Source organism: Uloborus diversus, chromosome 7, assembly GCF_026930045.1.
Source record: "Uloborus diversus isolate 005 chromosome 7, Udiv.v.3.1, whole genome shotgun sequence".
Classification (NCBI taxonomy): Eukaryota; Metazoa; Arthropoda; class Arachnida; order Araneae; family Uloboridae; genus Uloborus; species Uloborus diversus.
Genome location: NC_072737.1, coordinates 146,619,184 through 146,635,790, shown reverse-complemented (window position 1 = coordinate 146,635,790; position 16,607 = coordinate 146,619,184). Strand labels below are relative to the sequence as shown.

The 16,607-nt window shown below is 34.1% G+C and overlaps 1 protein-coding gene across 1 annotated transcript in view; it reads right to left on the bottom strand.

Moving 5' to 3' along the window:
* Positions 1 to 13,481, bottom strand: part of LOC129225556 (glutamate [NMDA] receptor subunit 1-like) — an 82,970-nt gene extending 69,489 nt beyond the window's left edge. The window contains exons 1-2 of the mRNA XM_054860001.1: positions 13,329 to 13,481; positions 8,346 to 8,474 (exon numbers count right to left, since the gene is read on the bottom strand). Coding sequence (XP_054715976.1) covers positions 8,346 to 8,474; positions 13,329 to 13,466 — 267 coding nt within the window. The 5' untranslated portion in view covers positions 13,467 to 13,481. The remainder of the gene's footprint in view (positions 1 to 8,345; positions 8,475 to 13,328) is intronic.
* Between the last annotated feature and the right edge of the window lie 3,126 nt (positions 13,482 to 16,607).

The window sequence follows — 16,607 nt, the reverse complement described above, 5'->3', positions numbered from 1 at the left end:
TATTTATAGAAAGAATCGTGCTGTTAGAACTCTAAGAGTTTTATTAATTTATGGCAAAGATTTCGAATTTCGTTAATTACTTGGCTTTTATTGGATAAACATCACAGTAGTATAGTGGATTTGGGCAAAGCTGCAGATAATAATTCTTTTCATTTTTTAACTGATTTTATATTTCACAAGAATTCCTAACCAAGTGTCACCCACCGAACGGAATAAAACTTTATACATCGATAGAACGATTAAAAATATTGAATCCTGTTCTTTTTTTATTGGCAATTAACACTTTTAATGGGGTGAAATTCACCCCTAAAAATTGGGTTATCGGAACAGCGGTAGGGTGCGGTAGGATAAATAAAAACCTTTGTGCTGAAGTGTGAAGTAAGAAATAACAACGTCAAAAAGCACAAACTGCAGATTACTGCAGACACATGTTTCGGCGTTACAAGGAACGCCTTATAGACAGGGGCGTGCACAGGGGGGGGGGGGAGAAAGGATACCTGTTGGCCCAGGCCTGAGCCTGAAGGGTACTCAATATTTTATTGTGCAACTCACTAGGGGTGAGATATTGGGGTAAACAATATGAAGGGAACGTCATTTATGATATGACCCGGAAAAGTCATTAATGACGGGCCCCAAAATTTCTGTGCACGTCCCTGTTTATGAACGAAAAGACATCCGAGAAAAGACGTTATTATTTCTTACTTTACTAGAGGGCTCTTCCCTCTACTCGCTTACACTCACCAACCTCGGAAGATTGCTTCGCAATCTTATTTGATCCGCAAAGATTCAAATCGTCAGTTAAAAAGAAACAGATTAAAAACGCATTATGAGCTCCCTTTGGAACAAAAAGCACCCCTTCCCCGGGTTTTAAAATAATTTGTACCAACTTGCAGAGCGATAAAGGCTAAGAGGCTCTTGAGCATTGCAAAACTGAAGTTGTGTACGTTTGAAAAGTCGGTTTCATATTCGTGGTCTCTCGTAATATATTTTGCTCTTTAGCTTGGGGCTTGAATGGGGTTGAGCCTAAGATTTTCCGTTAAAATCGAAACCCTTAAAATTTGTGAATAAGAAAGAATTCGCAACTCCAGAGATCTAATACACTACCTTGCGGTGATTATCAACACTAAAGAAAAAGGTAAAACATTCCATTCCACGTGTTTTCTTTGGGATAAATTACAGGCTTCAGACAGTTTATGATGTAATGTAATTTCAGAAGAATAGAAAAGAAAGCTTCCCACAAACACGATGAAAAATTACTGTCATTCACGAAGCGTCAAAGCAAGTTATAAGTTACGGCGTGTGTTTGTTTTACCTTTTTCATCCGCCATTAGACAGTAGATGCAGCGCCCCTATAGTTTATTGGACTTGCGAATAAACAAACGAATCAGAAAGACGAAACTATGGCAACGCCAAATAAAACATCAATAATTTGAATGGCAATGAGATTTTTCGGACTTGATTATAACTGCTTGTAACTTTTTTTTCTTTGGAGATAGAAGCTACGTTTGTTCGACCATATGTCGAGATAGATCTGGAGTAAAAAAAAAGCAGCTCTTTCCAGTGGTGTCACTGGAAAAAAAACTGTGGAACAACTCCTTCACGTTTTACCAATAGATTTAATGAAGAAAGTAGTACCTAAATTTTAGCTAAGCCTAAAAAAATTCCAGCTAAAAACGAAAATAACTCCCGCCATATTTAAGTTAGAACATTGAAACAAACTGCGTAGAACGCGGAAAATTATTTCCCTTTCCGTCGATATGTAATATTAATATGTACAAGTAATGTTTCACCCCTTTAATATGCAATAATAAGCAATTTACGCGAAATTTGAGCTTAAAAATTTAATTCCGAAAAACGAATTCGAATTTTAAAAAAAAACCGCAGGTGCAAACCACCGGGACTCGAAGTAATTTTATACAAAAAGGCTGTAGGTGCTATGGGATCTCCAGGACGCAGGCCCGGCAGACTTTTTTTCAAAATTTTCTTTGACTTTATTTTTTTTAATATAAAGATTTTAATTACAGAATGTTAATGACAAAAAATTCTTCAAAAAAAAATAATAATAATGATAATAATAATATTTTAGAATAATTAAAAAAAAATTGCATCAAATTTACGAGTTGAACCGCACCATGTCTATAAGTTTTCTATAAATGTTCTTTATCAAGAGCTTTTTCCAACATTGTTTGTTAGAAACAAATTCGCCTTTTAAGTTCAGGATTTGAATTTACCTTAAACGTCCCCGCAGGTGTTAATGTGAAGTTTTTTTGACCTGTTCAAAATTGAATGGAAAACTGGTCAGATCAAAAAGTAAAGTATGGAAATGAGATGTTCTCGCCGACTCTTTCATTAAAAAAAAGTTTATTGGAATCGAACGATTCCTTCAAAAGTTATTAGAGGAGATGGACAGACCGACGGACACATTTCCCTCATCTCAATAGCATATTTTCAAAATTTTAATTTTTCGATATTTATTTGATTAGTTTATTTGTTTTTGACTTTTTTAATGCTTTCCAATAATTTTACGATTTATTAAGCTTACTTTCATGCCTGTATTTTTTTTAGAACTTTGACCGTAAAGTACGCTAAAAAGGATTGCAAATTAGTAAATTAATTACATGATGGTAAAATTAGTTTTCAACTTCTGGAGTAAGATTGGAGAATGAATGGTTGAATTAGCCAGTAGGTAAGGCAAATTAAAACTTGTCAACTGACCTTTATTTCCGGAATAGATCCGTAGTCAGTGATCAATAATACTCTATCAAATGGAAGCGTCCCGACAGCAAATAAGCTCTTATGAACGAAAAGGGTTTCGGTATTGTTTTGCATAACAAGTTTGCTCGTCTCGATGATAAAAAATTGATGAAAATGTTGTACTCATACCATCATGCATGACTCAGTGATAGTAAATTAATTGAAATGTAGTACTCATAATTAGTGATTGCAATACCGGTATATCGAATACCGGTATTTCTAGCTATTTTGCAATTTCGTAATACCGGTATTTACTGAGGTAAAATACCGGTATTTTCGGTATTAGCTGAAGATAATAAATGTCTTTTAAATAAAGAGTTTTCAATTTAAATTATTAAGTATCTATTATTACTTTTAAAGTACATACCTTTTTCAATGAAACAGTCCCAAAATCAATCTATTGATGTAAAAATTTGGGGGCAAGTTTTTATACGTTTATGTGCACCATGTTTTAATTTTTTTAATATGCTTGATTGCTTACTTGCTCTTTTGTAAAAGTTCATTTCACACACACACACACACAATTAGGAATACATTTTTTACTACGAATAAGACATTCCAACTATAAGTTGCAATAATATTTTATGACATAATATTTGAATTAACTGTACTGAATTTTGATGAAAACTTTTTCTTGGTACCATAAAAAGCATAATTTATTGTCACCGGGATTAGTGAGCTGTAATGTCTCGCTATTTAGCTGTATACTTGGCGAGATAATTCTTGGTAATTAAATAGTAGTTTTAAAAATAGCATAGAGGAAAGGTATACTCAAATGGAACATATTTTCAGATATTTACATAGTTTTAAAGAAATTTGAAATGAAAACGAAAAAGAGAAACTAACAAGAAAGATCAAGTTCAGTTCAGTTAATCATTAATTTCAAACCAAAGTGTCGATAAAACACAAGCCTATCCTGATCAAGAGAAATTCGTTGAAGATGTTGAAAAGAAAAGAAGTGTCTCTCGAAGAGAAATTGCAACTGGGTGTATTAATTTTTAAAAAAACCTACACATAGTAGAAAAGAAACACGCGCATAATTAAAAGTGCCACTGACCAGCAGGAATTCCGAAAGACTATTTTCAACTGCAGAAAATTGGTACACTGAAATGAGTTCCAGGCTTAGTGACAATTAAATAAATGCATTATGTTTTTTATTATCACTAAATTCATATCATAGCATTTGTTCCTGCATTTTATATTTGTTCAAAATAAATTGTACTACATAATGCACTTTTTGCACAAAATTATAGATTTGGGAAAGAAACAATATTTTTCAATCTTTTATGGAGAAATTCCAAATGCCTGTATTAATATCGGTATTCCGGTATCACGTTTTTAAAATACCAAATACTGGTATTGAATATTTGGTCCGGTTTTGCAATCCCTTCTCATAACATCATGCACGATTCAATGATAGTAAATTTATCAAAATCTTGTTCTTATACTATGATGCACGATTCAATACTTATACTATGATGCACGACTCAATACTCAAACTATGAGGCACGATTCAATACTCAAAACATCATCCACGATTCAATAATAGTAAATTAATTAAAGTGCTGTATTCCTACCATCATGCATGACTTAGTGATAGTAAATTAATTAAAACGTTGTTCTAAAATTATGATGTTCAATTCAAAACTCATCATACTATGATGCACGATTCAGTGATCGTAAATTAATAAAATGTAGTCCTTATACTATGATGTTCGATTCAATACTCATACTGTGATGCATAATTCAATGATAGTAAATTAATATAATGTTGTCCTTATACTATGATGCTCGATTCAATATTCATACTATGATGCAGGATTCAATACTCATACTATGATGTTCGATTCAATACTCATATCATGATGCACGATTGATTCAATGATAGTAAATTAATATAACGTTGTCATCATAGTATACTATGATGTTCGATTCAATACTTATACTATGATGCACAATTCAATACTCATACTATGATACACGATTCAATACTCATACTATGATGCATGATTCAATATTCATACCACCATGCACAGTTAAATGATGGTAAATCAGTTTAAAAAAACTAAATCTCCCAACTTTTAAAGTAACACCAGACAAAGAATGGTAAAACTTGCCAACAAGGTAAATTTAAACTTGTAAGCAGAGATTAATTTTCGGAAAAGACCTGCAGTCAATGAATAATTCTCAATCGATGGAAAGCTACACGATGCCCTTAATGCATCTTCAAACAAATAAGCTCTTATAAACGATAATGGCTTTCGGCATTGTGTTGCACTATCCAAATGATACTTTATGGTTGCTATATATCATAGTGCTCGAGATATTCAAGAAGAATTTTATCGTGGCAAGTTGATAAATTGAGATGAGGATAATAGCTGACAGAAATATCTGTTTTAGGCTCTTTTTTTTTTTTATCTAAAACACGAAAGGACGGAGGACGGTAACATATGTTTTAGAGATATTTCTTGTTAGTTTCGGATTTTCTCCTTCCTTAAAAGGGGTTGAGCAGCTCATTTTTAACGCTTGAAAGGAATGTCTGTAATGGAATTATTAAATGTGAAATTTATTTGGGTTCTGTTGCAAATTATTTTCCGTAGGCTGACTATTTATAAATAATGCTTAATGAAATAACATTTGGTGAAATTAGCATATATGATTACATCTGTCACACAGTTGGATATTTATCAAATGACATGATGTAAAAAACAGTTTTAGAGACTTTCTAACAGACAAATTGTCATTTAAAAAAATCAAGATTAATGAAATACAGAGGCATAAATATGTTTTGTATTTTTTAATTTGTGCTTCGTAATTTGTTGGGAGCATTTTCAATCATGATCTCATTAATTTTTTTACACTTAAAAGAAGATTATCATATTGTAGTCCATGAGCAGTTTACATGGTTCGCAAATAGCTAGTGAAAATTATTCTGTATAATTTTTAAAGTTGTAACTCATTTCACCTGATATAACAGCTGTGAATGGAATATTTTTATTATATCTTGTCCGTTAAGACTTCGAAGGTTACCAAGTTGCCCTCAGCAGTGAAAGGTTTTAGAATCACTGCTTTAATTCTTTTTTTTTTTTTTCAATGTGGCAAATAAATGTACTTTTTTTTTATTTTGAGTTATTTTGCTTTTGTTGAACATTTCTACGTGAAGAATAATTTACAACGCATACTTAACTAAAAGATCAAAACAGAAGCAGGTTTGATATAAAGATTGAAATTGACAGAAAATTGAACCAAACTTAAAGATTCCTTATCATTCAAAAGTCTCAGTAATATTTTTTTTTTAACTTTTCAATCAAACTAATGCTTAACAAAGGGGGGGGGGATTCAATCAGCGGGTCTGTTCTTGAAAAAATTGGTTTTTGATTTCAGTTTCTAACTATCATTTTAAAATTTGTTGCAATGTTAGTATTAATATATATCTTGCCATTATGTTTTCGTTTCTTGATATACGTATAAACTATTGAGCAGCAGGGTACATAAAACGTCCTCCCGGAATTCGATGGGTTTTAATTTTCAAAATGTGTTACTAACTGCTGCTTACGACAGTGGTGCTCAATCTACGGCCCGTGGGGGCCCGTGGTTTTCATTAAAAAAAAATTTAATGATAGGTTCCGCAGGTCTAGAAGTGACCTGCGGAACCGATTCATGTGGTTCGTCTTATGTTCAAAGATACGAATTGAAATATATATCATAGAGCCATCCAAAACAACAGATAATCTTCATTCAATACTACAAATGAGGCACTGAGAATCAAAGGGATGCAAGTGGACATTTTGAAGTTTTGAGTAAAACGCGTTTGAAGATCAGCTCCTAGGTAGGCTTTCATTAAATTTTTTTTTCTAAATCAAGCTGTATACCGGAACCTACCAGGGCTACTAGTACTATATCTTGTCCAAAGATAGAGGAGGGGTTCACCTACCATGTGTACTGGTTATCTCCAAACTTTTCATTTTGCCACTTCCATCCCTTTGCTTCTCACAGCCTCAAATGATTGTTGCTGATTTGAAGACAAATGGTTTGATATTTGTTTCTCAAAAACAAATGAAAACATGGTATTAAATAAACATGTCGTAATGACATGAAGAAATAGCATTTCCGGGCTTATGGGCAGTGGTCGAAATGGAAGAGATTTGGATTTTCTTTTCCGTTTCGACCACTGCCAATAAGCCCGGAGATGCTATTTTTTCACATTGACGCCGGCCGTTAAAGCCTATGCAGTTTTTATGTAGAAATGATAACAACAGTTTATAATCCTTTTCCACGTTTCCCCATGTTATCTATAAAAATTATTAAAATGTATTTTAATTTTACATCCATTCTGACCCGCGAGATTCATTGCGGCCCTCGGGTAAAAAAGGGTTGGGCATCACTGGAGGTTCGATAATTTCTTTCGGATCTTGAAAGGAGTTCACGAGAGAAAAAAAATTTGGAGCCTCTGAACTAATTCAATATTTTAATCTGTCAAACACTAAAACCGAACAAAGCTGTATTGAGCCAAGATCATCAATCCTCAAATTTGAACATGCTCCAGCGGAGGTCAAAGACTCCATTAATGCAACAATTTGAGTTCTGTTCTTTGGAAATTCTAACAGTCTGTAAATTTAAAACAAAGAGCTTTTTTTCATCTTTAATCTTCACGAGATTAAAAAAAAACTGTATTCTGTTATTCGAGATGACTCACCGAACCTTTATTTAGAAAGTTATATTGTTGGCAATTTTTTGAAATATTTTCTTGTCTGCTTAGTCACGAATGGTCGTATCTCTCAAAAATTGAAGTTTTGAGATAAAGAGTCATATTTAATTACCTTTTAATATTTTGCTCTATTTGCGTTGAAATTCGAAAAATTTAAGATACGTTGGGGGACATTTTCTGAATGAAAGTAGTTATATATTTTATACACGCTTTAAGTGTCTATCCCCCTCCCAGATTGTTTAAATCACTTTACATTACAAATGCATTATTTTTACTATTAAAAAAAAAAAAAAAAAATGGGGGAGCACGAAGTTCCACCACAATTACAAACTATATATACGTATTTATGAAAAAAAGTTTTATACGCGTTTTATGCTCCATAGCATTTTAAAAAGTTTGATATTTAAAACCCCTTTTAAATATCCTCCCCCCTCAAAAATTTAACTGTAATCTTTTTTAAACAATGAATATTGATATAAGACAACTATTTGTGCGATGATTATTTTATAGTTATTATTACTCTGTCAAGGACGTATCTCCGTAACTTATCTGAACCACACTATACAGTTTGCTCCGAGGTACTGATTTGTACTATTTAAATTTGCACTATTCATTAGGATTGCTGGTACTGAAGTCTTTTTGTCCATTTTTTTAAAAATAAATTTTCACTTATACAAAGTAGCAAAAATTGCTTTTAGTTCTGGACATAGTTTCACGCTCGGATTCGCTTTCTTGAATTACCTTCAAACTCTATTTTAAATTTAAAAAGATTTTTTTTTTTTTTGCTATTACCTTCAAAATTTTTATCTAAACTCTGCCGAACTGTTAAGTCAGAGTCTCAAAAACCTTAAATTATCCGAAGAACTTTTCGATCCAGCCTTACCTTATCCGAAAGTGAAGAATCCCTGGAGCTGATGCCGATGACTGGGATGTTATAGAACCCACAGGTGTACGATACTGCAGCTGGAGATAACTCTCCAGCCGTCGGATGGCTGATGATGACCGCGTAGACCTGAAAACAGAGAAACAGTTGCTAGTTTGACAAGTAAGGCCTCCTACACACGAGACGGTTAGTTGAATCAAGTTTTTGAAAAAGTTGCCTGTCAATTTCTTGACTGGCGTTTTCCATTGGGTTCACACGAGGCAGCTTAGTTGAATCAGCTTTTCTTCTCCTAAGTCGAATTTAGTCGAGCAGCTGCTCCGCAACGCTGTTAAAACTGAACCTAGATGACTCAACTAGTTTACTCGTGTGCCGATGAGTTGAATCAGCTTTCCTTCTATTAAGCCGAATGTATTCGAGCATCTGCTCCACAACGTTGTTAAAATTGAACCGAGATGACTCAACTAGTTTACTAGTGTGCCGATGAGTTAAATCAGCTTTTATTCTATTAATCCGAATTTATTCGAGCAGATGCTCCACAACGCTGTTAAAACTGAACCTAGTTAACTCAACTAGTTTCCTAGTGTGCCGATGAGTTGAATCAGCTTTTATTCTACTAAGCCGAATTTATTCGAGCAGCTGCTCCGCAACGCTGTTAAAACTGAACCTAGATGACTCAACTAGTTTACTTGTGTGCCGATGAGTTGAATCAGCTTTTATTCTGCTAAGCCGAATTTATTCGAGCAGCTGCTCCACAACGCTGTTAAAACTGAACCGAGATGACTCAACTAGTTTACTCGTGTGCCGATGAGTTGAATCAACTAAAAAGTTGATTTAACTCAGCGGGATGAGAATGGTAGCGGCACATGTGCCTGACGAGTTTACTATCGCATTAAGTATGCCTGGCGATTCCATCACTTTTCTACTTGGTTACACATACTGATAACCGCCTGTTCGGAAGTTGATTCAACTAAGTTACCTTGTGTGATAGAGGCATGCATCCATCACTCTACTCCAGTATGTTATATTTGTGAAACTTTAAGGGCGTTTCATTTTAAAATGTGGTATTAAGTGGGAAAATTATCAGTAAAAATATTTCATACTAAGCAGATTCGTTACTTATCTCAGAAAAACTAATATGTTGACGTCCCCACGAATCATTTCTTCATATGAGTACTCAATTTTTAAACTATCAAAGTAAGTCAATGCACTTGGAGCAATTGGTGCGAAAACAATTTATTACCTACTACTATTGTGGTTCACTCTGGTTATTGTACGAATACTTGCATAGAGCTTCATGAGACTTATCAGTTGGGGGATGGTGGTCCAAAGCGGGTAGGCCTTCGTATGCCCCCCCCCCCCCATGGTGTGTAAGCTGCGATGCATACGCATGTCGTGTTTACATGAACACCCCCGAGTTTTAATCAGTTCCAACGAAGCAGCAATGAAGCGGCATGGCGCAACCAGGCTTTAAAAAAAAAAAAAGATACAATTCGAAAGAAAAAAAATGAAGTTTTGAAACTTAAAATTATTCGAAGACCAACTTATTTTTCTTGATTGTCAATAATTAAAGATAAAAATAGCGGATTAAATTTTTTATAATTATTTTTACATTCATTTTTATCTATTATGCTTTGTTTATTTTTTAAATTTTTTGTCATTAGTTGACATTTCCCCCCTTCTCTTCCATTTATCTTTAATTTTTTCCTTTTCCGAAATTTTTTTATTTTGTTTATTTCACTTCCTGATGTTTCTTCTTCCATTCAGCTTTTCCTTTCTTGCGGTTCACGGTTATTGATATTTTCTTTTTGTTTCAACTTTGGCTTAATCTTTGTCCAATAGAATTCTTTCCTTCGGCTCAACTGTGCCCCTGAGAGAGCTCCTGCCCTTTGTTTGCATTTCTATTGGTTCTTTATTGGTTTATAATTTTCTCAGTGTTTGGTTACTCCGATATTTCTATCTTTTAAGCTGTTTGCTTATCTAGCTCTTGACTTTTGTCAGATGTCTTTTCATCCATAAGCTCTTTACTTTTTGCATTGAAAAAGACTTTCCTTGAGACGCGGAAACACGTGTCTGCAGTAATCTGTAATTTGTGCGTTTGACGTTGTTATTTCTTACTTTACTATTCAGCACAAAGATATTTATTTATCTGATAATCATCACTTTGCGTTGGGAACTGTCTGTATGCGGAATTTCGTTCTACTCCTTGCATTACTTTGTGAATTAGATGGCTGACCAGAAAGAGTTCTCCACATCCAGATATACAAGCAGACTCGTAAACATACATGTAGACAGACCCGTAGACTTAGACCCTAGAAAGAGATACATATACGTACGCATAGGAACATCTAACCAAAATTGTTCAAAATGTGTACAACAACAGTACGTGTAAATTCGTCAAAACTTGAAAATTAAAAGTGTTTGCACGGATGTAAAGTCAAGATGTTCTAATACTTAAAACGTTTACTTTGCAGAAGTGGCAAAAATAACGCTACTGAAGCATAAAATTGGAAGGAAAAAAAACTACTAGGTACTTATGTTTTAAGAAAATATTATAGTTTGTTTTTCTAGGCAGACAAAGTTTTGAGCTTAAAACACTAAAAACCAGTCACGCGTCGAATGCTGAAGCCATTTTCTGCATTAAAAAAAGCTTTTCCTTGTAACCTGAGTTTCTTTGGGACCACTGAGTATTGTGTGTTCAACGCTCTTTATGCTTCAGGAGAAGGTCCTTTTTTATAATCCCTCTGGTTTGAATCTAATTAGACAGCTGAGTTCGTTTGACTTCATGAGGTCTAATATCAAAACTAGAGCCTTCATAGCGTCCGTTACGCTTCTCTTTCTATAAGCACTTTGGCTTTGCTGTTATTAACACTTGGAAAATAAAGTTTTAGTACCATATACGAATATAAGGGTTTGCAAATGCCTAGAAGTCAACTGATCCAGAATCATTTCGTCACTACTGTTACTTTTGAAACCAATTGCAATGCCAATTGTTTGGGCCCATCACAAATGCACCACTGTAGACGATCAACGGCCTCCAGTCCTAGCCATGTCAATAATCTGCAAAGTAAAACCTAAGGCACAATCGACATTCTAAAAGTCAGGAAAGGCTGGAGAAAAATAGAACAACACCTCCAATCCTAACCTGGTGGATCCTCCGCGTGTTGAAACCTAAGACATCATGCTGAAAGTTAGTCATTGTTTCCAAGAACTATTAATTAAAACTTTTCTTTGGAGTAAATACACTGGTGGACAATTGCTGAGGACGGATGGCAATAGCAGCTATAGCAACCACAAAATGAAAGGCAAGGAAATATGGAAATTAGCATAAGTTCGGGACACAGTAAGACGTGTTGTGAGTATGCAAACGCACAATGTTGCTGGTCAAGTGGTAGCGCTGATAAGCGATATAAAGGATTGGGAGTGTGATGACCATTGTTGTTCCAAAGCAAAGTTCGACGGGAAAGAATCAGCTGACGAACTTGCATTTTTCGGTATGTCTTCCCGACGTCCCTTAGATGATTTTATGGGTGACCGTGTGGTTGGTGATATCGAAGAAAGGCAGAAAATTTTATATGTTTCCAGGGAGTTCGACGTCAGCCACAGGATAGTTTCTAAAGTTCGGAAATTATTTCAAACAAATGTAATGTGTAGCAAAAGTCACGAGGGAGGTCGTGTATGTCACACGACGTCAGCAGAAGATTGGTACTTAGTGCTAGCAACGAAAAGGAACCAACGCAACACAGCTACTGAGGTGGCAAAGCAGTTTCCTGCAGCTAATTAGCTGGCAAATATCCTAAAAAACTGTAGCCAGACGTTGAAATGCAGTATGACTATACGCCCGTCAGCTTGTTTTGTACATCCCATTGTCTACAAGTCAATGTTTTGCTCGTTTGTAATGATGTCTTCAGCATCGCATTTGAAGGGAAGTCGACTGGACTTGTGTACTATTCTCAGATGAAAGCAGGTTCAGTCTGTCATCTAATTGTGGACGACAACTAACCTGGCATGAGAGTGGTACAGCATACAAGCCGGCAAACATAAAAGAAAAGGACTGGTATCCTACAAGTTGTGTCATGATATGGGTAGGATTATGATCAATGGCCGTACGTCGCTTGTATGCTTCCTAACAAGACTATGACGGCTAGTGATACATTAATGTTGTTATATTATCCGTGACTGACAGAAGAATGGAATAAATTACCACAACAGCTGCTGGATAATGTTGCGTAAAGCATCAAACGAAGTGTGGAAGCTTGCGCCGCTCTCCATGGTAGCCATATCCCATATTCACATCTTACGCTGGAACACCTGGGGGCGGTAATTACATTTATTCACTTTTACGTATTCACCCCAAAATGACCGTTTCGTCCTTTGAAGACTTTTCAACGCCTTTTGAAATTCAGAGCGCAATAAATTATCGTCATTGCAATGTTTTAGAGTTTCGGCATTAGTCTATTTCACTTGGCATCGAATTACTCTTACTTTTTTACGCGCTACATAGCCCATTGGAATCTGTCCTTAGCAATTGTCCACCAGTGTATAAAGATACGCTGTTGAAACTACGGGTTGCATATGGTACCTTTTAGGATAATGAGTTGTAGCAACCTATGCACCCCTTAAAGGTACCATTTTGCCACCTATGCCACACTTAAGGGTGATAGAAGGAGCCAAATGTTCCCCTTAGAAGTGCCAGAGGAGACCGAACGGAACCAAATGGCACATTTAAGGATGTGTCGCTGCTGCTACAACGTTTCACCCAAAAAGCTGCCATATGCAACTTGCAGTATTAACAGCGTGGTTCAAAAACTCTAACCCTGAGGCAATGCTTGTGATTCTGTAACCAGAGTATAAAATATATTTTAGGAATTTTGTGCTTTAACAATGTTGTTTCTTTCACTTATTTCCACCCCAAACTACTTTGCATTACATTATAGGATTACGCATACATGCCACATTTTAAAGCTGCTGACTTTCTTTTATTACCTGAGATGAGATGAGGTGTTCGCACACGTTCTGCGCAGTTCTAATGGGATTCCTATCCATCGGCAGAGGCACTCCAAGAAGGCGCACCCTCGGAGGCAGGATGTTCATCTCCGCATTTACATCCTCGATGGCCTGCATGAAGCTAGCGATCTTATCCCCTATGGACAGCACCGCACCGATGTTGTAGTACTGAGCGGCGTCGTCTCGACCGTGGGACAGGACAGCGAACAGCAGCAGGAGAGGGACACTCTTGGGGTAGAGAGAAGACCCGCCCGATTTCGAAGATGACTTCTTGAAGACGTGCATGGCCAGTGGTGTGTCTCTTCTCAGGAACGAGAGTCTTGCTCTTGAGATTTGTCACCGGACTGATCGGACCGCGCGCTGAAAGAGAGGTAGATTATGAGATTTTGCAACGTGTGGAATGGGCAGGAAGATTTTACCAGCTGAGACCGTACTAATTGAGGTAAATTCACCGTCATTCAGGGTATCTTTGAGCTAGTCCAGATAACTTGGCGTCACTTCATATTTTTATATCATAGTACAGCAAAACTCCACTCATTTCAACTTCGACTATCCGAATCGCTTTCAGAATTTCAAAAAAAAAAAAAAAAAAAAGGCGAAAGTTTATTTTTATTTGCAAAATAATGATTGTATATACTTGTGCTGTAATCCAAAGGTGCAGAGTTATTAATTTTGAGATGTATGGAAGATAATTTAATTCATCAATAATTTATAAGGTTTTCTGACTATACACTTACTCGGGTAAACGCTGTTCACAACGCGAATTCAATTTATTTCTTCGCATTAATGTTCCAGAATGTGTGCAATTAGTATAATTCTTGTGCATATTATGAAGGAATAGCTGATTAAAATTTTGAACTTTGTTTTCCTAAATTAGTTTTTTTTTTAATTTTAATTTTTAATTTTGAGTTAAGTGTTTCTAGCACGCCTCAATTTTTTTCTCATGAATCAATTACAAAAATTGATGCATGTGTATGTAAGTACCTTTTAAAAATCCACAGTTTAAGTCTGATCTTTGCAAAATTTGGCACAGTGTGCTTTTGATGCTCTGGAATTCACATGGGAAGAGGGGGGTGAAAGTAAAAAAAAAAGCCTTAAAGAGCAAAATTAACATTTTGAGCAAAAAGTTTTCTCTTTTATACACGTTGGCGGGAAATTGTACAGTTTTTTTTTTAAATTTAAGTCTGATTGTTAAACATGCGTTATTTGAAAAAAAAAAATCCGAGGTAGACCGTGCAGCGCCAAGGACGCAGCTAATAGAAGGTGAAAGAGAAGCCTTTTTCGTCTAGTATTTCATACCAAGAGATGTAAAAAATATTTATATATTAGTTTCATTTTTTTCTTTAAATTCTGAAGAGTTTTATTAAAAAAAAAAGTAGTTGTTAATTTTTGAACAGTATACTCAATAAACATTGTACTATGCTTAAAACGTTATTTTTTCATACTTAAACATGTAAGGGCATTGCTGGCTTAGAAAAATAAGTGTGTTTCAAATGCAAATATATTTTCCGCATCAAAATGGGGCAGTATTTTGGAACTTAAAACGTAACTTTTTTAAATACTAATTATTGAAAAAAATGCAAAAATTTTAATCATTAAAAAATGTACAAAATTTATCGAGCGTGAATTTATAAATTTTTGCTGTTTTTTATCCTACAGTTTTTTAATGTTACTTCTTTTCTTGATCTGAATTCCGTTTGACATCTTCTAAACAGGGCAATAAGCGATAAGAAAATTTTTAAGAGCCCTAAATGAAGTCATTAATGCATGATTACGTATCCGTCAAATCATGCGTGACGAAGAATGTTTTTTTTTTACCATGCCATCCATGGTATGGTACAATGCACTGTAGGAATTTTAATCAACAAAATAAATAGAAATACTAACATGCACACCCAATAAAATAAATACAAATAAGGCAGTGAGATATAAAGGGATGTAAGTACCAAAATTTTTAATTTGAAGATAATCGGTACAAATGATAGGAGATCCTCTCCCATGTTTTGGAAAAAGATGTAGTACTAGTAGGCCTGGTAGGTGCTGCTATACAGCATGAATTAGAAAATAAAATCCATGTAAGTCTACCTAACTTTAAAAGCGTTTTGTTCAAAATTTTAAACGGTCCACTCACATCATTTTGCGTCTCATTACTTTAAATAAAAACATGCATATCCAATATAACTATTATAAATATAGAAGTAGTGCAATCAACAACACATCTGTAAATAAAAAGATACAAAAGTAAGAGAACAAATTTAAATCAGAAGAGGCATACCTGATAAAACAAATGTAAATAATGACAAGCAAAGCCGATTAAAATATGATCATTAACTGATTAAAATGAATTTAAACTAAAACACGCATAACTATCAAAATAAATATAAATAAAAACAAGCATACCAAACGAAATAAAGAAAATAAAAGCAAGTATACTCCAGAAAGTAAATAAAACATTACATACAATTTGAAATAAATAAAAACTAGCATAATCAATAAAATATAGTATGTATTAACATATAAAATGGATCTAAATAAAAACGTTCGTGAGTAACGTAATAAATATAAATCAAAACATACATAACCAGCAAAATAAACATGAATCAAATTGTGCATGAAATTGTAAACAAAATCATGAATAAAGAATAAAAAATTTTAAATAAAAAATGCATAACCAATGAAGTAAATACAAATGAAAACATCCATGTTCAACAAAATAAATATAATTTACAACATGAATATCCAATTAAAAAATTATAAATTAAAACGTGCATACTTACTAAAGAAATATAAATAAATGCACGCATAACCAATAAAAAATTAAAACAAATCATGTATAACCAGAAAAGAATGCAAATAAAAACATACATACCAAATAAAATAATATAAACAATAACATGAATAACCAATGAAATAAATAAGAATAAATAAGTGCAACCAATGAAATAAATACAAAGAAAAATATGCATACCTAACGAAATAAATATAATTTAAATTTTTATTTTAATATATTAAAATAAAAATAATATTAATATATATTTTTTTTATTCAATAAAGTAACTATAAATGTATCATGTATGCTCAATAAAAAATACAAATAAAAGCAACTATAGCCAATGTAATAAATTTAAATAAAGCATGCATTAGCAGAAAAAAAAGCAAAGAAATACACACCCCAATAAAATAATATAAATTAAAATCATACCCAATCTACTAACAATTAATAACTTTTTGAAGTCATAATTCAGATTAGTCTATAAG